At 24.1% G+C, this 25249-nt stretch overlaps 3 protein-coding genes across 3 annotated transcripts; all 3 read right to left on the bottom strand. All coding sequences in view use genetic code 6, as the record gives it.

Annotated features, from left to right (window-relative positions):
- Window positions 1-767: 767 nt before the first annotated feature.
- TTHERM_00616620 (transmembrane protein, putative) lies at window positions 768-10347 on the bottom strand (the record flags this gene model as incomplete). Its single annotated transcript, XM_001024732.2, has 22 exons — window positions 768-982; window positions 1086-1162; window positions 1212-1381; window positions 1432-1923; window positions 1975-2493; window positions 2544-2842; window positions 2956-3219; window positions 3274-3795; window positions 3869-5059; window positions 5126-6092; window positions 6193-6528; window positions 6582-7554; window positions 7614-7819; window positions 7869-8035; window positions 8083-8175; window positions 8223-8441; window positions 8494-9098; window positions 9226-9447; window positions 9497-9805; window positions 9864-9932; window positions 9999-10169; window positions 10250-10347. 22 exons carry the CDS (start codon window positions 10345-10347, stop codon window positions 768-770), a joined length of 8184 nt encoding a protein of 2727 aa, XP_001024732.2.
- Window positions 10348-11462: 1115 nt separating this feature from the next.
- Window positions 11463-21323, bottom strand: TTHERM_00616630 (transmembrane protein, putative; the record flags this gene model as incomplete). Its single annotated transcript, XM_001024733.2, has 20 exons — window positions 11463-11647; window positions 11709-11788; window positions 11843-12015; window positions 12071-12562; window positions 12683-13201; window positions 13265-13563; window positions 13956-14219; window positions 14277-14798; window positions 14848-16035; window positions 16102-17065; window positions 17389-17724; window positions 17783-18755; window positions 18813-19018; window positions 19076-19245; window positions 19292-19384; window positions 19427-19654; window positions 19704-20326; window positions 20459-20689; window positions 20870-21178; window positions 21241-21323. 20 exons carry the CDS (start codon window positions 21321-21323, stop codon window positions 11463-11465), a joined length of 7938 nt encoding a protein of 2645 aa, XP_001024733.2.
- A 1507-nt stretch (window positions 21324-22830) lies between these two features.
- On the bottom strand, window positions 22831-24379 carry TTHERM_00616640 (hypothetical protein; the record flags this gene model as incomplete). The annotated part of the gene is made up of 4 exons (XM_001024734.2): window positions 24265-24379; window positions 24126-24197; window positions 23909-24070; window positions 22831-23831 (listed from the first exon to the last, which is right to left on the bottom strand). The coding sequence occupies exons 1-4, from the start codon at window positions 24266-24268 to the stop codon at window positions 22831-22833; spliced, it is 1239 nt and encodes a 412-aa protein (XP_001024734.2). The 5' UTR covers window positions 24269-24379.
- Between the last annotated feature and the right edge of the window lie 870 nt (window positions 24380-25249).

Below are 25249 nucleotides of genomic sequence, written 5' to 3' on the forward strand. Positions count from 1 at the left end.
TAACTGTAAAATAAATTAAAATTTTATAAAGAGCTAGCTGACTTATTTTTCTTTTTAATTTAAAATATAAATTTTCTAGTAAAAACAGCATTTAAGCCTTTGAGGAAAACAAAATTTAATTTTATATATTTTTGTTTTTTTATTTATTTTTTTAAAATTTAACTCATAATTTAAGTAATCTGTTAATATATTATTAATACCTAGAGTCTTATTTAATGTACTTCACTAAAAAACATTCAAGAAAGTTATTAGTTGTAATCCTTTTATATTATTGAATGAAAAAAATTATATTAAATTAAAGAAGTTAGTTATATTATATTTAATAAATCAGGTAAAAAATGAATTGTTTTTTACATTAAGGTTGTCAAAAAATAAATAATAAATTTTAATGTATTACTTTTATTTATTTAAAATAAAATATGGGTAGGGTAGGGTAGGCGATCTTAATTTATTAGGATTGATAATAAAAAGAAAAACTTATAAGCTGAAAAAAAAATCAAATGGAGTATATATGTTATATATTTGAAGATGGGAATTTAAATAAACTGAAGTTAAAAAGAGATGAAAATTGATTCCTAATTTTAGATAATATATTAAAAACTTATAATTAAATAGAGTTAATTAACAAAAAAAGGCATACAAAATATTCAATAAATAAGTTTTCACACAAAAAAAATAAAAATAACTATTAAATGTAAAAATCTAAAAAAATAACTGATAAGAATAATAAAGCTATTTTATAATAAACTTATTATAATGTCTTCAACTCATTCTATTTATTATTAATTTGGAACATTTTCTATAATTAAATTATTTTGTTGATTTTTCTAATCTGATTTAATACTTTAATTCTTATCTAATTCGTTTTCTAGATTAAAGTCATCTTGAATATCTAAAAAACTATTTTATTTGCTCATTTTACCTTATTTATTCTAAGATATCATTATCTGAAGAGGTTAGACCTTTATATTACCTTTTAAATCTTAAAAAATAAATTTATTTATATTAAAAATATCATTAATTTTGTGTTAGTAATAGGTTATATCTCAAGATAAATAGTTTTTAAATAAAATTGAAATCTTTACTGGTTATACTTGTCAGTAAAGGTGTTGGAGAATCGTATTTTTACTTAAATCTTTCAACAGAAAATATTGAATTATACCTAAATAAAAATAATTTAAAATATGTAATTTATTAAATTTAAAAATTACGACTATTCATCAGAAATCTATTTTGCTATTTTTTTATTATCTGGAGTATTTTAAATATCAAGAAATTTAGCTTAAGAATTTTTCTTTCTCGCTTAAACCCATAATTTATATCTCTTATTTATGACTCGCCATAATTATTGAACTCTTTAAGTGCTTACATATTTCTTTATCTAGAAAAAAATTTAATTTATAAAACTTAAATAATTAATTAATTATTTACCTTTCCTTGCAAAAAATGTTAAATTTTAGGAAAACAGGATAACTTTTTAACTATCTTATCAAAATTATTATAGAATAATTTATCTATAATAGATGCAAATCCTTTAAATAAGTTTCTCAAAATTATAAGTAAGAAATAAATATTAAAAAACCCTAAGAAGAAATATCCCAAGTAAACTAAATAACCAAAATTATTGTTGTTTATGAAAACACCAATAATTATGCTCAAAGCACAAATCTCATTAGCTAATTAATCCAAACGATTCAATTAGATATCATGGTATGGTTTAAAGGTGTAACTCAAAATTAGATAAATAATTATGCACATAAACGATAAAACTCCTTTTACCTTAACATCACTTTCATATATATTCACAAAAATAATAATCATCACTTTCTCAAACATTTTAACAAATTCCCACAAATAGGCTTTTGGTTAATACTCCTGATAAAGATATCCAAATGCGTACTTTAAACTTGATTTATAGTAAATCTATTTGATAGAATAATTTAAAATTACTTTTAATCATTAAATCATTTTTACCTAATCGCGATTGACATAAAGCTTTGTAAAAAAAAGCATAGGAATTACAAAAACCCAAATAAGTAAAATAGGAAGAATAAGCTTTATCAAATAGTTAATATGTTCAGGGGTATAGTATTCAAGACTTACATTTGCTTTTACATACTCTGTATCTCCAATAGTTCTACAAGAAGAAGTAGCTATATAAGCAGACACGATAGATGGCTAGAAAGTAATAAACAAAAAGATAAAAGTACACCAAATGTAACTTAAATTTTTTTTTACTTCTTATAATTTTTTTATTATTATCAAATAAAATGAATAAAATAAGAAAAAGACCAAAGCAAGTCCTAAGTAAAGCAAAGGGTTTACAAGCATCCACAATAAAGAAAAGTATGTTATGGGAATATTTCCTGAAAAATCAACTAAAAAGCAATTAATTGACATTCCCATTTACTTTGAAGGATTACCAACCGTGTTAGTAATATTTGATAAAGTTGCAGGTGTATTAAGCTTAAACGTAAATAGAACTGATATAATCTATAAATTATTTTTTTTAGCTATTAATTTTTTAAAGTATTAAATTTTACCTAAAAGTAACTTGTCAAAATTTTGATCAATACACTCGTTAAGTTTGATTTTTCTGTTGATTTCCCAGCTGAAATAGTTCCTAGCAAAATAAAAATATTTCTCATGGTATTGTGTTATACTAATTATATAGATGACGAAGCAGAAAGATAGATACTTATTATTGTCCAAAGAGATATAGCTACAATTTTTATTACATTATCAGATATTTGAGAGCATTTTCCACAAGTAAAATCCGATGAATGTGAGTATCTTTCACCCCACACTTTACCATCAATATCACATTCTTCGCAAAGTGCTCCTTTTAATATTATTTAAAAAAAAATATATTTATTCTCAACCTACACAATATATTTTGCAGATTAAATTATTTCAGTTCATACATTTTTAACTAAAAGAATAATAATAATATACCGATATGCCCTTCATAACACATCTTGCTTGTACTTCCACCCAAGCAATTACTTTCCAAATTGTTACACTAAATAATAATATCGCTGCTTGTATTTTTCCTCCAATAACCTGCAGATATCACCATATTATTGTAGCCTTCACATTTATCTACTCCTATTTTTGGGCAAGCTAAGCAACTATCAGCTCCTTATACTAGAGAATATTTGCCTGCTGGACATGCATAGCATTGACCTGAAGATGATTGATATACTTCTCCAACTGCACCTAATGTATTCATTAAATTTAAATTAATTCATATAGAAATAATTATTTTTTTACAGTCTCTCATGCTTATGATAAGAGGGAAAAAATATGTTGTGTCATATGAATTAGAATTAGCATTTTAAGATGGATTTTTTATTGCATCACAGGATATTTTTACATTTAGAGAATTCGGTGGTTATATAATAAAGTTAATTCCAGTAATATTAAAACCTTTTACAATATTGCTAAACTAAACTCTGGTAGAACCAATTAGCTAAGCTGTGTTTGGTATCGATTACCCATTATAATTTAACGATACTGTACAATAAGTGTTTTCTGCGTAAAATATCTTGCCATCACTTCCAAGCAGTTATATTACAAAACTACCTGGATTTTAACCACTCCCATAATTTTTAATTGTTATAACTGGTGTTTATGTACTATCTTTATATTTTAGTATGCAACCATTATAAATAAGTTGGATTGACCTAGGATAATCGGCATTATTTGTTCCATAAATCAAGGCTTAATTATTAGTACTAACAATATTTGAGCTTGGATCAAAATATGCTGGAACTCCTTACATTTAATAAGCACCTTTTTATTTTACCAAAAAAATTAATTATTAATTTTTTTAAATTTAAAAAAAAAAATTATTTTAAGATATTACCTCCAATTCTTGCAATATTATTAGTAAAAGTAGCTCCATAAAACATTAACTAAGAACTTTGATCATTGGTATCCCCATAGAAGTAAATTGCTCCTCCAAAATTCTAAGCTAAGTTGTTGCTAAAAGTACAAGATTAGATTTTCAAATCCGAATTAAGGCTATTTATCGCCGTCCCATTTACACCTTTATTAAAACTAAATGAAGCTCCTATTATTTGAACAGTAGGATTACTAATTGCAGAAAGAACTCTTGTATTAGAAGATACATAGCTTTATTTTTCAATATAAATAACTCCAAAAGTGCTATAATTATTTGTAAAAATACCTCCTATAATTTTTAAAGTACCTGTAGGTAGAATAAATGACAAAAGTCCTGTGTTAGTTAATAAAATATTATTAGTGAAAACTAAATTTGTATATGTTATAGCAGCAACTGAGTTTTCTGTTAATATTAAAGCGTTAGCAGTATTCTTAAATAATGAAATAAAATGGCTTTTATTAGGATTGCATAATTGTTATGGACATACCTATATTCCTGTTATAGTTGTTGAAGTAAATTAGACAGAAATTTATGGTGTATCAAAATAAATTAACGGATAGCTTACCATTAAAAACCCATTTATTTGTGAAGAATTATCACTAAATTAATTGATTTATGATAAAATCATCAAACTTTAATACTTTATACCAAAGAAAATGTTTTAATTCATAGTCAATGTGCCTTTTTTCATAAATATAAAAGAATGCTACTACCAAGCTTACTCTAAAAGTGAATCTTTTACTGATTGATAATTAGTATAAATTCCTGCAATTTGTTAGTCAATTAATCCTTAATCATCCCAAATAAATTAATTATTATTTAAAACTATGCTACTAGCTGAGTTAGTGGTTGACCAAAATAGTAATGAACCTTATGGTGCATATATATTTGATAAAGTTGATGACTGTATAGTCAAACTAGTAATTCTTGATCCTGACTCCATGTATACAATTCCACCCATAGTTCTAGCAAATACACCTGCAAAAGTGCAGGTATCGATCAATAAGTTGAATTGTGAAGATCTTGCATCTGCATAAATGGCCCCTCCTTAACCATCTGATTAAGATAAGTAAGGAGTATATACATGCGAGAATACAGAATTTTGTATTATAGCATTCGTTTACTATAGACCATTTAAGAAAATTGCTCCTCCTAAATTAAAATAGTTAATTTTACACTTTTTAAATAATAATAAATAATAATTGCAAAAAAGAATACCTTAATTAGCATAAATTGTTTTGAAGTTGCAATTTATAATCTTTATTGAAGAGGCACTTAAATATAAAGCACCACCAGAAGATTAGGAAAATTAATTTGAATCAGCCACATTTGAGTTTTAGAATAGAGAATTTTAAATCGTAACACTCTGGCTTTATATATAAACTGAATTCTATGTTTTATAGCTGATTGTTGACTGAAATGTGGAATAATCAACTAAAATAGTAGAAGAAACAGAATCTAAATAAATCCCTGAAGCAGAAGAAAAAGTCATAGTTATTATTGAGTTAAGAGGAATAAGATAAGATCCATTAATTTAAATATTTGATATTTATATTTAAAATTAAAAGTTGCTAATAAATTAAATTGGGGCGACTTAGATATTAGGGTCTGTTAATAAAATTATTGAGTTTGTTATTGTAAAATCTTGGATATTGACAGGGGAATAAGTTTAACTATTTAATTTAATTTCAGATGGGCAATTTATGTAAAAAGGAGATTAATCTAGTCCGATGTAATTTTAAAGATATAATTTTTTTAACACGATACTTTCTTAGCAGTAGGAGAGATTCATGCAAAACCCCTAAACAATTTAAGTTGATATTATATTATTTAAAGAAAAATTATCTATCCAACTTAAAGCAGTAGAAAAATTATTACTGGAAACTTCTCCACAAACAAAGTTATTAATAACAAGATTAGAAGGATTATAAATTGTTATTCCATCAAAATTAAAATTTGAAAATAACTTTAAATTACTTATTGAAACAGAATTGACTTACTTTATAGATACTAGATAGCTATGGCTCTCTGTGTTAAAATTGTTAGAAGATTTAATGTTTTATATGGTAATATCTTAGAATTAAACATTTAAAAGATAATCATAGTTATTATAAGGAGCTGATAAACTAAATATGCAGTCCGAAACTTAAATTTAATCTGTCTTTTATGATAAATTGCAATATACCTATTTTATAAAATAGAAAAATATTTCCATGTCTAATTAAATAAATTAAATTAAATTAAAATATAAATAATAAATAAATAATGATAGTAAAAATAATTACTCCATCTACAACGATGTTTGAGTATATGTGATTTATTTATTAGTTATACAAAACATTCAAGCTATAGGGAGGGGTCTTGAATAGCGATGCTTTATTCAGTACTAGTTTAAAGGGTTGTGGAGGATTTTAAGTGTTATCAGTAACAGTTACTACTTAAAAATTATTTAAATTAATCAAATTGGTTTAAAATGCAGCTGTAATCTCTTATGAAGAGGTCATATAAAAAGGAGTTTTAATAGTCCAAATTTAAGCTTAAAATCTGATAGCGTTTAAGACATTAATTAGGAATGAATCGATTAAATTAATATTTTCAAAAGTTATTTATTGTAAATTTAACTAATTTAAATAAAGCTAAAGTTAAATGATAATTTCATTAATAAGTATTTTACCATAATATTTGAGGAAGTTAAGTTAGATGATTCAGAAACAAAATTACTTGAAGTAAGGCTAAGCTATTTCAGATAAACTTAGTTAAAATTAAATTGGGTGTTTGTATTATTAGCAGCAAAGATGTTAACATAACTAAAAGATAAATCAAAAAAGTTAGAATTTTAGAAATTAAAATTTATAGCATTATTTTAATTCCCTGGAAAGTACCAATTGATTCCAGTTGGATAATAAAATTAATTTAGAGTGAAATTATTTAAGTCTAATTCCTACAAATTAGGAGTTGTTAATAAAAAATAACTGCTAATACCTGAAGAAATAAAATTAGTTTATTATTACTAAATTGTTTGTTGAGTAGTAATTTAGCAATTATTAAATTAGACAGTTATTGGTAATAATGTATTTGTTAAAGAAATTCCAAAGATATTTATACTTTAAAATTGATTTAAATCAGAGGTAGGAGATAAATTTATATTATTGATTGATACATTAGAAAATGAATCAATTTAAATGATACTTGAAAGATATAGTGGTAAAGTATAAACTCCAATTGAGCTATATACACCCTATTTCATAGTCGTAAGAGTCAAGGTTACTTTATTCAAAGAAGGGATCATTTAAAAAGCATTTTAAGTGATTGCTAATTAAAATCCTAAGCTTACTGCATTCAATAAATTTGGGTTTGTAGAAATTGTACTAACAATAATGAACTAAAACTAGATTTCATCTACTCCTTCATCTGCATACTTTAGATAATTCAATGATACTCCATCAAACATGCTACTTAATACACTTCCTAAGTTGATAACTTTACTGTTTCCTTCAGTATTTATTTAAGATAATAAATAAACTTGACTATTAAAAACAATATTGTTAGGAAGTGATCCTAAATTGGATGAATATTAACTCCATAAAACAGTATCACTCATAGTTGAAGTAGTAGCCACAGTATCAAAAAATGTCTGAATTACCACTCTATTAATAAAGAATTGATTTAATAAAATAATAAAAATAATAATAAAATTGATGATTACTTTTTTCTGCATGCTACTCCTGCTGAGTTACAAATCAAACATTTTTGTAATTATGAATTAAATACTACATTATTTACATTTTAGCATTAATTTGCCATTGTCCATAATACAGTACCAATGTAGTTACTGTTTTGAGACAAGAAAGGGTTTTTCGCTATTTTATCAGTATCACTGATTGAAAGGCAGCTATTTTAGTAATCAGAACACTTTTATATAAAATTATTTAATATTTAAATTTATTATTCTTTTTTATACATAAACTGTTCCTGTTCTATCAGCGGATTAAGAAGTACTCCGAGTATTCCCTCTGTAATTTGTTTACGCAGTTAAGGCACTGTTTAAACAAAATGCTCCAAACTAATCAAATAAGCATGTAGTAGGTGATATTTAACAAGAAGTCTAAGAACAAGAGTTGCATTTACCTAAAAAGTAAAATTATTTAATTTTAATATCTGTTTAACTAATTTACCAGTCAATGGATTAATCTTTCCGCTCCCTCCACAAGTTTTACACCATAAAGTAGGTTATAGCTTAAATGTTTACTTGTAAAATTACTATTAATCTTTTTTAAAAGTAAATAATAGCTTAGATTTAAAATAATAATCATACCTTCACTTATCTGAGGGAAGAGTAGCATCTTGACATCATCAAAAAAGAATCTTGTATTAAACTCAGTGCATAAAAAACAGTTTTAATCACAGTTCTGGCAAGATCTTTACTAATAGTCTGGATATTAACCTGTACTGCCAGGTTAACAAGTTAAACAGTTATATTATGAACCATCATAATAAAAAGAACCACAATTGTTAATATTAGAAAATTTTTATGCTATTTAAAAATTAAGAGATTAAGCTTAATTGATTTTATTTAAGTGATTTACTTGGTGGTGATTAAGGATTAATCGTTACACACTATTTTTGTGCATTAAGATATGATCCTTATTTGCATGCAATACAATTTAAATTAGAATAATTTTAGCAATTATCAGTAGGAGGAACAGGAACACTACATACGTAAGGTTTTTAAGTACTTCCTTTGAAACCAGGTACACAAATAGCACAATATTTAACATAGCTTGCAGGGTAAGGCTACTGTAATATAGATTAATCTATGAATAGTACTTAGTTACCTTATATTTATACATTTAAAGTTGGGTACTTAATAGATTGATTTGAGCTAGTGTAATCCCCTTAAACTGGTACCATACAATTAGCATGTGCTATTGGGTCAAAAGGAGAACAAGTAAATGAAGGGTTAACATAATATCCATCTATACACCTTCTGCATCTTAATGAATAATTACCTTATTGGGATGATGTAATTACTTATGGTTACTCACTATGAATATACTAAGACTAATTCTTAGCATAATCACATTTTATACAATTTGATATTAAAACTGAGCATTATAAGCATTAAGTCATATCAAGAGAAGGAATAGCCATTTGTGTAATATCTGGAATTGTAATAGTTTATCCACCAAGTCTTTTTAAAAATTAATTTTTTGGGATTTAAATAAATGAATAAATAAATAAATTATTTTTGATTTTTCAATACTTCCAGCAAAAATTGAATTAGACATAAAATTTTAATTTATACTAAATAAATTTACGTTTATTGCTGATAAACAGTACAAACTTTGCATCTCAAACTTAAAACAACATTAGGGTTTACAGTATATTAAGAAGGATTATCTGAGTAATCATTTCCACTAGAATCTCCATAAAAACAAGATGAGCAGTTTGGTATCGCTTACTAACATGAATCACAAGAGGATAATTTGTTTAAGGCATAGCCTGAAGCACATTGGGTGCATTTACTAGAGTTTTAGCATCTTTATTTAATTTTTGAATAAAATAAATTTGTAAAGAATAATATTTTACTTGCTACAAGATAAATTAGCAGAACATATCTTGCACTGATTTTACTAGAAGTAATAACCTTATTAGCATGTGAATGCAGTTTAAAGAATTTCTTAGCTAGGGATAGTTGATTTATTACATCCATTTAATGATGTTTGATTTCCACAAAACTATTAACATCCCACGCATTCTTAAATTTAGTATGAATTCTAAACATTTTTAATGAAAAAAAGCTTTTTAACTGGCGAAGGTAATTTAGAATATATATTGTAGTATGTTTTAGAATTATCTTTCATTCCATATGAATATGAACAAGTTCTACTATTTTACCTTTAAAAATATAATTTTTTTGTAAATTTTTAATTTCTAAATGTAATTATTTTATTACCAGGTATTAGGATTATCAAGACAATCTCCACACTAAATAAAATTCTATAAAGGCATCTGATAGTATGGGCTATATATCATCCAAAGTATAAATTTTATATTGCTTTTTAATCAAGAAAAAAAAAATCATTATTACCATTAAACACAATAATTTTTGCTGCTTTATAAGCCACCATTTTAAGGATCAAAACTAACAGAGGCAGAATATAAGAAATATCCTAGTTAGCAATGAGTACAAGAACCTTCACTAGTGCAAGCTACACAGTTGCTACCTTAAACAGTACAAGTTAAATCAAGAGTTTAAATGCTTTAATATAATAGTAGTTTTTAATTGTTATTTTAAAGTAATAAATATTATTTGAATTAAATATAATAGCAATCAAATACTCGCTAAATGAAACAGATACCCCATATAACTTCCTAATTAAAGCAAGTATCAGCAGCATTTCAAGAATTAAAACTCTTTTATTAAATGAATTACTCATTTTTATATTTGCTTTTTAATAGATAAATTATTATTTAGAATAATATATAATTATTTATTAATCACGAACAGTAATTATAAAAAAATAATACATAAGTAAAAAAAATATATATTATTAGATTTTTTAATTAAAATTTATATAAATGGTTAACATAATTTTATTATAATTTTAAGCTGATTTTTTCAAGTTATTTTTTATTACTTGTGATTATAAACAATTTAAATTTTACTTTAAAAGAATTTGGTAATATTGAAATCGATGTAAAGTTGGAATATTTTTTCCCTTTTTCAAAATAAATACAATTTATAGCTTCAATTTTGATATATCATGTTAAGTAAATTTAATTTTTGTCAATTTTTATCTATTTTAAAAATCAAATTATACGTTAAGAAAAACAATAAGTTAGCAATGTTAAGATAAATCAAATAAGAGCAACCAGCTTAATTTTATCGAATTACAAATAAAGTAAAACCAAACAGTAATTAAATGAACTTTTATTAATCTAATTTTTTTGTTTGTTATTTATTATTTCCAATTTCGTTCAATTAAAAATAATATTTAATTATTTATTAATTTCATTTATTTCTATCTAAAAATCAGTAATACGTTAATGATATAATAATTTAAAAAAATTAACTAAATTAATAACTTAAAGAAAGTTAAGCTAGCCAAAGTCATCTTTTTATATAAAACAGTATAATAAACATCCATTTTTGATTGAATTTTGAAATATAAAATAACTAAAAATAAAAAATAAAATATTTTGTTATTTTTTTGTTTTTTAATTTGTTTTGTATTTTGTTAAGATTATTTAATATTTTCTTAAGTCAATAAAGGTTTAATCACAAAAAAAAATGATTCAGAAATTTTAAATTTACATAAAATTAATAGAAAAAAAATATATTAGATACTTTAATTAAAATATCTGTAATTTATAATATAAATTTTCATGAATAGTAAATGCTATTTTAAAAACATAAAATTAAATAATTTAAAATTATTTTACAAAATATGAAAATAAGAATTAATCAATAAAAAATTAGTTTTATACCACAACAAAAATATTTAAATCATTCAATTATATAAATTCTTATATATTATTTTATTAAAGTGTTTCATTCTTTTTGAATGAAATGATCTTCCTATTAGTTATCTTCTTAGTGTGAAGTAGGTTATTTAGGTTCATTTCCTAAATTATAATCATCATTTTCAAATATTTGTTCAAAAGTACTTGGTTTTCTTAATTATTCGTTATTTTTTCTAATTATAACTTATAGTGGGGAGATAACTTTTGATGCTCCTTAATTTAATTTATAAGAATATTAATATTAAAAAATGAAAATATATAGTTTAATAAGTACTTATAGAGTCAACAAGTAGAGGAGTTGGAGATTCATATTTTTATTTTGGTTATTCACCTGCAGAAAAGCCAGATTATGAACTATTTTTTAAATAAATAATGTTAAAATAATTAAAAAACAAATTATTTTATTACTGTAAACCTTCTATGATTAATTTTTATTAAGGAAGACCTTTTACATAAATATTATGATTCGCAATAAATTAAGCATTTAAATCATTTTCTCTTTCTTTGACCCACAATTTAAATCTTTTATTAATAATCTTCCATAATCCTTAAACTCTCTAAGGACTGACATATTTTTTGATCTATTTGATTTAAAAGCTAGTTAATAAATTAAATTTAATTAATTATAAAATTTACTTTTCGTTATAAGAATGCTTATATCTTAGGGAAGCTAGATAATTTTTTTATTATTTTGTCAAAATTTTCATAAAATTTCTTATCTATTATCTATGCAAACCCTTTAAAAAGATTTCTGAAAATGACAACTAAAAAGTAAGTATTGAATCCTATTAATAAGATATATCCCAAGTAAACTAGATAACTATAGCTATTGTTATTTATAAAAACACCAATGATTATGCTTATTGAGCAAACCTCATTTGCTAACTGATCTAAGCGATTTAAAACGATATCATGATATGGTTTAAATGTATAGCTCAAAATTAAGTATATAATTATACACATAAACGATAAAACTCCTTTAACTTTAACATCACTATCATAAATGTTTATGAAAATAATTATCATAATTTTTTCAAACATTTTAACAAATTCCCATAGGTATGCTCTAGGATTATACTCTTAGTAAAGATAACCAAAAGCATATTTTAAGCTTGAACTTTTATAAATCTATTTTTAATATTAATTAGTATTAGCCAAATAAAAATTAACAAAAAAATTCTTTAATTTAGATAAAATAATTCTCAAAAATAATAATATAAAAAATTAAATAATAGAATTTGTTTTTACAGATTGGCGATTATAGTATAATTTAACAAAGAAAAACAATGGGATTATAAAGACCCATAGAGTTAAAACAGGTAAGATAAGCTTAAGCAGATAACTGATATGCTATGATGAATAACATTCAAGAGAAACATTGGCCTTAATATAATCTGTATCCCCAATAGTCCTACAGGAAGCTGTTGAAATGTAAGCAGATACAATCGAAGGTTGGAATGTAATAAATAAAAATATACAAGTGCACCAAATATAACTGACACTTTTATTAGCCTCTGAAATTTTTTTTTTAAAAAACATAACTGTGGCATAAATTAAAAAGATGAACACGCTTAAGCCAATATAAAGGAGTGGATTAACAAGCATCCAAATCAAAGAAAAATAAGTTATTGGTACATTTCCAGAGAATGTAATTAAGAAACAATCCATAGACATACCCATTTACTTAGAGGGATTTCCAACTGTGTTAGTAATATTTGAAAAGGCTGCTGGTGTATTCAAATTAAAAGTAAACAGTACAGAAATAATCTATATTAAGTTAAAATATTTATTTATTTATTAAATTTTTCTTAATTTTCAAAGTGTTTTTACCTAGAAATAGCTTGTTAAAATTTTTATTAAAACACTAGTTTAATTAGATTTTTCAGTTGATTTACCCGCAGATATAGCTCCAAGTAGAATAAAAATATTACGTGTTATGTTGTATTATACCAATTCTTTTGATGAAGAAACTGAAAGATAGATGCTGAATAAAGTCCATAAAGAAATTGCTACAATCTTTAAAACATTTCCGGATATCTCAGAGCACAAACCACAAGTATATTCAGAAGAATGAGACCAACTTTTCCCCCATACAGTACCATCAATATCGCATTCCTCACATAGAGCTCCTAAATTTTATTTCAAATAAAGTTAATTTAGAAAATCTTCAAAAAAAAACTTCAAATTTTTAATATTTTTTATTTAATATTTAAAATACTGCTAACCCTCTAAATGTTAGCTCAAACCCTTTAAATAATTATATAAAGGAAGACAAAATTTAAATAATTAAACATCGCTCGTTCCCTCGAAATATCCAAAGTATTCAAAAATGAGGAAATACAATAGTATTCTTTAATGAAATGATTAAGCTTTATGAATTTCATTTTTTAAAAGTAAAAAAAAATAAACACTAAATTCATTAATCAATTAGCTAGAACATTTAATAATATTAATAATTCAGATGAAAATGCTTAATTTAGTTGGTTTAAATATTAAAAAGAAAAATTCAGATAAAATTTACCGATATGTCCTTCATAACATGTCTAATTAGAGCTTCCACCTACACAATTGCTTTACAAATTAGAGCATTAAACTATGATATCACTACTTGTATTCTTTCTCCAATAACCAGCTGAAATAATCATATTATTGTAGCCTTCGCATTTATCAACACCGACTTTTGGACAAGTAAGACAAGATTCTGCTCCATATACCAGAGAGTACTTGCCTTCAGGACATGCATAGCATTAACCACTGGATGGTTGATATATCTCTCCAACAACACCTTATTATAAATATATAATTTTTAAAAATTCCAAAAATGTTTCTAATTTTTAATTACAATCTCTCATTGTTATAGTTAAGGGAAATGTGTAAGATGTATCATAAGAATTGGAACTAGAACTAGTAGATGGATTTTTAATTGCATCACAAGTTATCAATAGGTTTAGAGTATCAGGAGGTTTTAAAATAAAATTTATTCCAGTAATGTTAAAACCTTTTACTACATCACTAAAAATAGGTCTTGTTGTTCCTACTAACTATGCAGTACTAGGTTTAGTTGAGCTTACATAATTTAAAGCTACAGTGCAATATGTATTCTCTGCATAAAATATTTTACCATCACTACCAAGAAGCTGTATTACCATGCTACCAGGATTTTATCCACTACCGTAATTACTTATATTAATTACTGGCGTTTATTGACTATTTTTATATTTTAGGATATATCCGTTATAAATTAGTTAAAGAGATCTTGGGTAATCAGCATTATTCTTTCCATAGATTTAAGCTTAATTATTACTCATAACTAAAGGAGAGCTAGGATCCTCATATATAGGTACTCCTTACATATAATAGGCGCCTTTTTAAATATAATATATTAAAAGTTTTTTAAATAAATTTAATTTTACCACCAATTCTAGCTATGTTATTTAAGAAACTAGATCCATAAAACATTAATTAAGAACTTTGATCACTGATATCTCCAATAAAAAATATTGCTCCTCCATAATTCTAAGCAACGTTACCACTAAAAGTACATGCTTATATTTTTAGATCTGAATTAAGTGTATTGATTGCTGTCCCATTAACACCTTAATTGTTGATAAAAGAAGCCCCAATAATTTAAACAGTTGGGTCAGTTATAGGAGAAAGTATCCTTCTACTTGAAGAACTTTATTTTTGGATATTTATAACACCAAATTTGCTATAATTGTTAATAAATGTGCCTCCATTCACTAATAAACTGCCTTTACCAACAAGAGTAAAAGATAAAAGTCCTTAGTTTGTTTAGAGGATGTTATTAGAAAACATAATGTTATTATAATTTATTTATACTCCAGAGTTTTGTGTCAAAATCAAAGCACTGGGAGTGTTTTGAACTTAAGAGCAAAAAGAAAATTTTCCTTAGTCACACATCTTTGATGAACAAAGTATTACTCCGTTTATTGTTGTTGAAGTAAAAGAAATACTATATTAAGGAGTATCAAATAGGATTAATGGGTAAGTTACCATTTCATAACCATTGATTTCTGAAGAAGTGTCACTAAATTTACTTATTTCTGAGAGAATCATTAAACTTTAATATTTGATTCCAAAAAATAGGTTTGAATTCATAGTTAGAGAACCCTTTTACATGTAAATAAAAGAATGTTATAACCATGCTTATGTTAAAAGGAAATCTTTAGAATCTTAATAATAACTATAGATGCTTTATATTTGTTAGTCAATCTATCCTTAATCATCCCATAAAAAATTATTATTATTCAAGACAACTGTGCTAGCAGCGTTTGTTGTTATCCAGTAAATTAAAGAACCCTAAGGAGCATACATATTTGATAAAGAAGATGAGGTAATTATTACTGTGGATTATCTTGATCCTGATTCCATATATATAACTCCACCCATAGTTCTTGCAAAGATCCCAGAAAAAGTGCAGGTATCAACTGTTAAGTTAAATTAAGTTGACCTTGCATCTATGTAAATAGCACCTCCCTATCCATCTGATTTAGAAAGATAAGGTGTTTATATTGTTGAAAATATAGAATATTGAATGTAAGCGTTTGTTGTTGATAAACCATTTATGTATATTGCTCCTCCTAGATTATCAATTAGAAATAAATATTTAGATATTTTAACAAAAAAAAAATCAAAATGAATGATACCTTGATTTGCTTAGATATTTCTGAAGTTACAATTAATTACATTTATTTGAGAAGCACTCAAATATAAAGCACCTCCTTATGAAACTGAAGATTAAGCAGTGTCAGGTATGTTAGCTGATTAAAATAATGAATTTTGAATTGTAACGGTTTAACATAAGATATAAACACAATTTTAAGATTTGTAGCTAGTTGTTTATTAAAAGGTAGATTAATCAACTAAAATTGTTGAAGAAACAGAATTTAAGTAAATGCCTGCGGCAGATGGAAAGGTCATAGATATTATTGAGGTCAAAGGAATTAAATAAGAGCCATTAATTTAGATATTATTTATTTAAATGTAGAATTAATAATCGCTAGTGAACTGAATGGGAGCAACTTATTTGTTAGGGTTAGTGAGAAGAATAATTGAATTTGTGATCGTGAAATCTTAAATATTGACTGGAGCAACAGACTAGCTTGGTAGTTTGATTTCAGAAGGACAGTTTATATAAAAAGGAGATTTATCTTAACCGACATAATTTTAAAGATATAGCTTTTTAAGCACTATATTTTCTTGGCAGTAAAACAAATTCATGCAAAATCCTTGAATGAAATTTGAGGAATCCAAGTTACTCTAAGTAAAATTATCTATCCAACTTTGTGCATTTTAGAAATTTTTATTTTTATTCTCTCCACATAAAAAGTTGTTGATCACTAAGTTATTAGGATTGTAAATTGTCATACCATCAAAATTATAGTTAGAAAGGAAAAATATATTAGAAATTGAAACAGAATCCACTTCTTTAATAGACACCATCTGAGTTAAATTACTATCATGCTAATTTGAAGATTTTATATTTTAAATAGTTAATGTGTCTATGACAATATTTAAAAGATAACCATAATTATTATAGGGAGCTGCTAAGCTAAATATACAATCTGTGACTTATATTTAATCTGTCGTAGAAGATAAGTTGCAATAAGCCTAAAATTTTTATCAAATATATTGTTTATAAAATTTTTATTTTTTAAATAGTTTTAAATAAATATTTTTTCTTTTTTTCTTATAATTAGAAATATACACCTAAAATCAATCTTTCTAAAAATTATCAAATATACTGTTATTATTCTCATTCAAACACTACCATTTTCTAGAAAGTTTCCAAATTTAATGAACATTTTAAATACTTCATGGGAAAGGGTTTAATTTTTTAGTAGAGCTTATAGAAGAATTATAACAGTATATCTATGATTTATTTTATTGTTTTAACTCGAAAGGGATATAAAAAAATAAATAAATTTAAATACACCATCTATTGTCACCTATTAGTATATGTGATTGATTTACTGGCTGTACAAAACATTCAAGCTATATGGAGGAGTTCTAAACAAAGAGGCTTTATTTAAAGTAAGTTTATAAGATGCAGGAGGATTATGGGAGTTATCTTATTAAACTATTACGCTAAATGTGTTTAAAACAATTAAGTTTGATTAAAATGCTGCTGTTATCTCTGTTGAAGATGTCACTGTAAAGGGGGTTTTAATAGTCCATTAGTTAGCTATAAATCTGATAGCATTCATGATATTAATTATGAAAGAGTCAACCATTTAAATATTTTCAAATGTTATAGTTTACAAGCTTAGCTAATAATTATTATAAATCAAAAATTAAATATTTTAAATGAAATCATAAATATCATACAATAATGTTGGAGGAGGTTAAATTTGATGATTCACAAATAAAATTACTTGAGCTTAAAGTTATTTACTTTAAATAAACGTTATTCAATGTAAATTATGTATTCGTATTGTTAGCAGCAAACACATTTACATAACTAAAAGATAGTTGAAAGAAGTTCGAATTTTAAATGTTAAATAAAATAGCATTGTTTTATGTTCCAGGATAGTACCAGTTAATGCCTGTCGGATAGTAAAATTGCTAAAGAGTAAAATTATTTAAATCAAGTTCTTTCAAATTAGGAGCAGATAATAAAAAGTAGCTACTTACACCTTGAGTCACAAATTAGCTTTTCTGTGATTGAAGACTTTGTTAGGTTTAAATTTAGCAATTATTAAATGTGACCGTGATAGGAAGGAGAGCGTTTGTTAACTAAATTCCAAATATATTTGTTCCATAAAATGGGTTTAAATCTGATAATGGGGATAAATTAATATTATTGAGTTGAAGGGAGGTAAAGGAGTCTGCTATTATATAATCTTAAAGATAAATCTATAAAGTATTAACTCCAATAGAATTGTAATTTCCTTACTGCATAGTTGTAATTGTTAATTTTGCTTTTTGTAAAGAGGGAATCATTTAAAATGCATTCTAGGTAATTGTAAGAGTTAATCCTAAATTTACTGGATTTAATACTCCTGCATTTGCTGACATTGTGCTGACAATAATAAATTAAAATTCTATTTCCTCAACACCTTCATCAGAATATTTAAGATAATTTAAGGAGAGGTTATCGAAACTACCTCCTAAAGCTTTTCCTAAATTTATCACTTTACTATTTCCTTCAGTAACTAACTAAGTCAACAGATAAACATCTGTATTTATTACAACATTATTAGGTATAGTTCCTAAATTTGATGAATATGAGCTCCAGCTACTAGAGTCACTTTAGTTTGAGCTTGTTGCAATTGTGTCAAAGAAAGTTTAAATTGTTACTCTATTTAATTAATTGTAAATTTTATTAAATAAATAGAATGATTGAAGAAAATAATACTTTTTTCTGCAAACGACTCCTGCAGTATTACAATATAAACACCTTTAAATTAGAGAGTTATAAACTACGTTATTCACACTCTAACATTAATTAGCTTTAGTCCATAGAATTTTATCAACATAATTACTAGATTAAGCCAAAAAGGGATTTAAAGCTTTTTTTTAGCTATCAGTAATTGACACACAACTATTTTAGTAATCAGAACACTTAATTTTATAATATAAATGATTCAATATTCATATCAACAAAAGAAAATTAATTACATAAACTGTTCCAAGCCTATCAAGCGATTAAGAAGTACTACGCTAGTTGCCTCTATAATTTAAAGAAATTGCTAAACTAGTTTTCAGACAAAAAGCACCATATTAATCATATTAACATGAAGAAACAGGTGCCATCAAACATGTCGTTTGAGAGCACCCATTGCATTAACCTATTTGAAATAAATGTTATTAGAGTTAGATACATCAATTTTTTACCTGTTAAAGGATTTATTTTGCCACCTCCTCCACATGTTTTACACCAAGTAGTAGATTGAAGCTTGAAAGTTTGCTTGTAGAACTATTATTAATCTAATAAATTATTAGTAAATATATTTTAAGATATAATTTTACCTTCTCCAATTTTTGGAAAAAGGAGCATTTTTACATCATCAAAAAAGAACCTAGTGTTAAATTCAGTGCATAGTTAGCAATTTGAATCACAGCTTTCACAAGATCTTTATTGATAATCAGGATAATTTCCTGTCTGAGTTGAAGGATCAGCTTGGCAAGTAAGACAGTTGTACTAACTTCCATCATTATAATAAGATCCACAACCATTAACATTTGAATAAGATGGAGCTTTTAAAAAATTTTATTAAATTAATTCAATATTTTTTTTTAATTTTACCTGGATTAGGTTAAGGATTAGGAGGACTAGTAGAAATGCAAGTTTTTGGTAATGTTGAAGATAAATAATACCCATTTTTGCATGCAATACAGCTATCATTAGAATAATTTTAACAACCATCATCTGGTGTAACAGCAACATTACATACATAAGGTTTTATAGCAGGATTAGCTTTGAAACCTTTGGCACATACTGCACAATATTTAACATAACTAAGTGGATAAGGCTGGGGTATTACAGGCTAATCAATGAATAATACCTAATCACCTGTAATTTCTATGTTTAATGTAGGGTATTTAATATTTTATATTAAACTTGTGTAATCTCCTTAAGTAGGTACCATGCAATTTGTATGAGCAATAGGATCTAAGGGAGCGCATGTAAAAGATGGGGTGATATAATATCCATCCATACATCTTCTGCATCTTAGAGAAAAATTACTTTGTTAGGAGGTAGGAATAACTTTAGGTTCTTCACTATGAATGTACTAAGATTAGTTCTAAGAGTAATCACATTTTATACAAAAAGATATTAAAGTTGAGCATTATTAGCATTGAGTCAAGTCAAGTGAGGGAATGGCCATTTAAGTTATATCAAGAATTGTTTAAGTTTAACCTCCAATACTGTATATATTTAAAATGGAAAAAATTATTAAAATTTCAATAAATCAGTTAATTTTTGAATAAAAAGTTATTTATTATATGACATATGACAATTAAAAGATAAAAAATTTATAAATTAGATTAAATTTTTACGTTTAAGAAGTGTAAACAGAGCAAACCTTGCATCTCATAGTTAGAGCAACATTTTAATTCTATGCATATTGATTTGGATTATCAGAGTAGTTATTCCCGTTGACGTCATCAAAGTAACAAGTAGAACATGCAGCATTTCCATTAGTAATTTAGTTACACTATTTACATTTGTAGTCTTTATATAAGGCATAGCCACTTGCACATTAGTCGCAGTTTTAGCTATTTTAACATCTAATTTAAAGAAAAAAATTTATTTGAATAAATAAATACTATTAGAGAGATTTATTCATATTTAAGTTTGTTTTGAAAGTTAATTTAATTTATTTAAAATTTTTATAAGGTAGAAATAAATAAATATTAATTTATATAGTTTTATTTGAATTTTTAGTAATTTGGATAATTTTTATTTACCTATTGCAGGAAAGATCTGAAGAACATTATTAGCATTTATTTGAAGAGTAATAATAACCTAGCATGCAAGTAAATGCACTTTAAAGAGTATCAGGATTTGGTTGTTTTAACTTATTGCATCCATACAAAGATGTATTATTTCCACAAAACTAGCCACATCCTTAGCATTTACTAACTTAATATTAATTTCCATTCTAATTAATAAAGTAAAGCTGTTATTGTTAAGATTATTGCTTTGAATAAACATTTAATAAATCTTTGGAATTATCTTTCATTTTATACTCATAAGTGCATGCCCTACTATTTTGCCTTTTAATAATTAAGAAAAAGTAATATTTATCTTTTTTTGTAGTAAATATTAATGATTATACCATGTGTTTGGATTATCTAAACAATCAGCACATTTAATTAAATTAGATAGAGGCATTTAATAATAAGGGCTTTTATAATACATTTTTTTGTAAATTTCATTTAGGGAGTTTAAAAAATAACAATTACCATTGCACACAATAATATTAATTTGTAGCAATTCCTCCAGTAGTTGGATTAAAGGTAACCGGAGCTTAGTAAAGAAAGTATCCAAGTTAACAGTGAGTGCAAGATCCATCACTAGAGCATGAAGCGCATGTAGTATTTGGAAAATTACAAGTTAAGTCTATAGTTTATATGCTAAATTAAAATAATAAAAGTAATTATTTTTTATATTATTCTATAAATTAAACATGTTTGAAATATCAATCAATTTAATGTCTATTTAATATTTAAATCAAAACAATACTCATTGAATGAAACCGTTAGCTGCTATGTAATCCTAGTTAACACAATTAATATTAGGAAAAGATATAAAATCGTTAACATTTTAATCTAAATACTTTATTGTTTGATTTGTTTAGTATCTAAATTCTTGATTAAATCTTAATATTAATTATTAGTTTTTATAATATATACATAAGAACTTATAGCCTCAAATAATGGTGATTCTATCTTATCGTAACCAAATATTATTTCTTTATCGTATTTAAATAAAAATAAAGATTAATAGTATAAGCATGATTTACTTTTAACAAGCTAGGGCTTAATTCAGTTAAAAAATAATAGAACATATGTATAAGTTTTAATGAGTTAATATTTTGTATGAATACTAAGAAGCTTAAGTATGTTATTAGATAAAAAAATTTTCATTGAGTACAAATTCAGGTTAATTGTATCATGTTAATTTCGAATTCGATGTATTACCTGATTTTATAAGAATGTGGTAAATTTTGTTACTTTAACTTATAAATTAAAATATTCATTCTTTGAAAGCAATCTATTTAAGTTTAATAGCTAATTTTGTTAAGATGCTCTATTTATGAGAAAATATCGAAAAAGGAACTTATATTTTTAATTAGGTTTTAACGCATCAAACGTAAAATATTTGAAAAATATTCCAAAACCCTTAACATATAATTATTAAATATTTCTACTTATTAAAGGCTACTGTAACCTTATTCATGTATATAAAAGCAAGTTTTAATTTACAAGAGACTTATTTGTATTCTAAAACAATTTATTATTACAATTTCTTATATTTAATTTTGCTTTAAAAAAAAAATATTTTTTTTATCTTAAACTTTTAATTTTTTACAAATTAAAAAAAATATTTTTAATTTCTTAATTTAAAAATTAATGCTTGTCTAAAATCGCAGAGATTCAAAAATTTTTAATCAATAAAATAATAAAATGGTATTAAAATTAAATTAATTAGGAATAATATCTAACCACTTTCTTTAATTTAAAATTAATTAAATTATTCATACTCAAAAATCTAAATTTCAATCAAAAAATTAATCTTTTGATTAAATTCATTAATAATGATGTAATTTATATATTTAATAATAAATATATATATATATATTCTTATATACAAAATTTTTACAAAAAGAAAGAAAGAAATACTAGATCAATACTTCAAATCAAAATCATAACTCCTCATCCCACTCATTTTCTTCATTCTATACAAAAGTTTATCTTTTATCATAAACAAAATCTTTGTCTCCAGGTTTCTTTTAATTCTTGTTAAAATCTTTATCCATAATAGCTTTATGCTTATCTAATTCCTCTTTTGACAATTTATTAAGATCCGTGTTATTATAATCAATTTTAGTTGCAGAGCTTGCAACACTTTCGAAATCTTCTTCGTAAATTTCCTCATACATTTCTTCTTCTTCTTCTTTTTCTTCTTACTTAGAAGGTTTAGAAGATTATTATGTTTATTTTGTTATTTATTTTGATTCTTATACAGTCGCTGGTTTTGATTCTTCTTCATCCTCAAAATCAGAAAGATCATCAAATTCAAAATCGTTTTTCTTAGTTTCAATTTTATTAGCAACATTAGAACTATTATTCTTTTACTCTTATTACTACTTTTAGCTGTTATTTACCTATGATGTTACTCCTGCTGATTATTATTTTAGCTAAGCAATAGTTTATACAATTGGCTTGACTGGTGCAGATACTTTTTCTTCTGTACTATCATAATCACTTAAACTAAAGTTATATTAATTAGATTCATCTTTTTCCATTTTCTTTTGTTATACTTATATAAGTGGTGATGGTTTAATAACATTATTAGCTATATTTTTATTAGTTTATAATATTTCTCCTTTTTCATCAGCTTTGCTTTATTAAGAAATATTGGCAAACTAAGTATTTTGAGTTTAAGATGTAACTTAAGAAAGAGTTGGCTTCTAAAATATGTTTTTATTATCATTTTAAGATGTTTTAAGGAGAGATTGCATTGAACTAGTTTGCTCAATTTACTTTGAGTTGTTTTTATTAATAATTTAGCTAATCTAAGGTTACTGAGCTAAATACTAATTTTTATTTTCATTTATAATTTTATAGTTACTGTTTTAGTTTATACTTTCTATTTATTTAATAGGTTTTTTTGGTAAGTATTACTTCATTTTATAAATCAATTCTATTTTTATATAAAATTATAAATAAGAAGCTAGTCGTAAAAAGATCAATCAGATTAAATAAATATTCATTCATTACTTTCTACTTGTTAGGATGTAATTTTATTGTTTGTAAAATAAGTATGATGCTTTTTTTATATTATATCCAACACATCGCTTACATTAGAATCTGAGCTCATAAAATCCAACTTGATTTTGTGATGATAAAGCTTTCCTGTGGAAGGAACAAGATATTCTAAAACTAAATATTACAAAAAGAGGAGTCATTAAATATATATCATAGAAATAAAACTTACTTATTTAAGGAGGATCATATTTTAATCCAAATCTTTTTGCAATATAATCTTATGGATTTAACTTATTGGTACCTTTTTAGAAAATAAATGCATGCAATTAAAATTTCAAATCTCAATCGAGTTAAAAAAATAGTTTTACTCATATATTTATAAAAATATTATCTCTTTTGCTGAAAACTTTTATTATATTGATGAAAATATGGCTCAAATGATAATTTTTCTCCTATTTCAAAATTATTACTGTTAGTAAAAATTGAGTTTATTAAATTAATATATATTACCAAGGATATGAAATAAATTTTCGATAAAAATAAATAAAGACGTTTAAATTTTTTCAATACTTTGCTAAATACAAATAACAAATCAGTACATTTTTATTCATAAAAATATGATAAACTCAAGAATAAATTATAAAAAATCTAATATGTGATATTTGAATTTATTTTAAAGTAAAAAATAATTTTTTAGTTTAATTAAAAAATGAAAAAATTAAATTTTCCTATTTTTGTTTCGTTTTTTTTAACTATTTTTCTTAATTAAGAATAAATCACATTAATTCATAAATATATATTTCATTCTAATAAATGTTGAAATTATTGTAAACTATGATTCACTCATTAAGTTATTATTTTTTTAAATTTCATTTTAAAAAAAATATCTTTTTTATTTTAAAATTTTTAAAAAAGTAAAAGTATAATTTTATAACAGAAATAAAAATATATGCAAAAATGACCTAAATTATTATTAATTTAATGTATAATTTTAAATAAATGCAAAATAAAAAAAATTATTTAAAAAGATTAATAAGTTTAAAAAGATAAATTAAACTTAATGTTCAATATACAAGCTTTTATAAAGCTAATAAAGTCATTTTCAAAAAAAAATTTAAGAAAAATGTACTTATTTAAAATATGTTGAAAATATTTACAATTTAATTCGTCTTTAAATTATTAATATTCTCCATCAATTATTTATAAATCAATAAAATCTATGATGATAGTTAATGCTTATATAAAAGTAATAATTAATTTTACAATGATTAAGTATTTAATTCTAGAAATCTTCTTTTTCTGATTGATTCATAAAAAGATTGCCAAATATTACAAATAAAAAATAAATAGTAT

Source organism: Tetrahymena thermophila (assembly GCF_000189635.1).
Source record: "Tetrahymena thermophila SB210 genomic scaffold scf_8254378, whole genome shotgun sequence".
NCBI lineage: Eukaryota > Ciliophora > Oligohymenophorea > Hymenostomatida > Tetrahymenidae > Tetrahymena > Tetrahymena thermophila.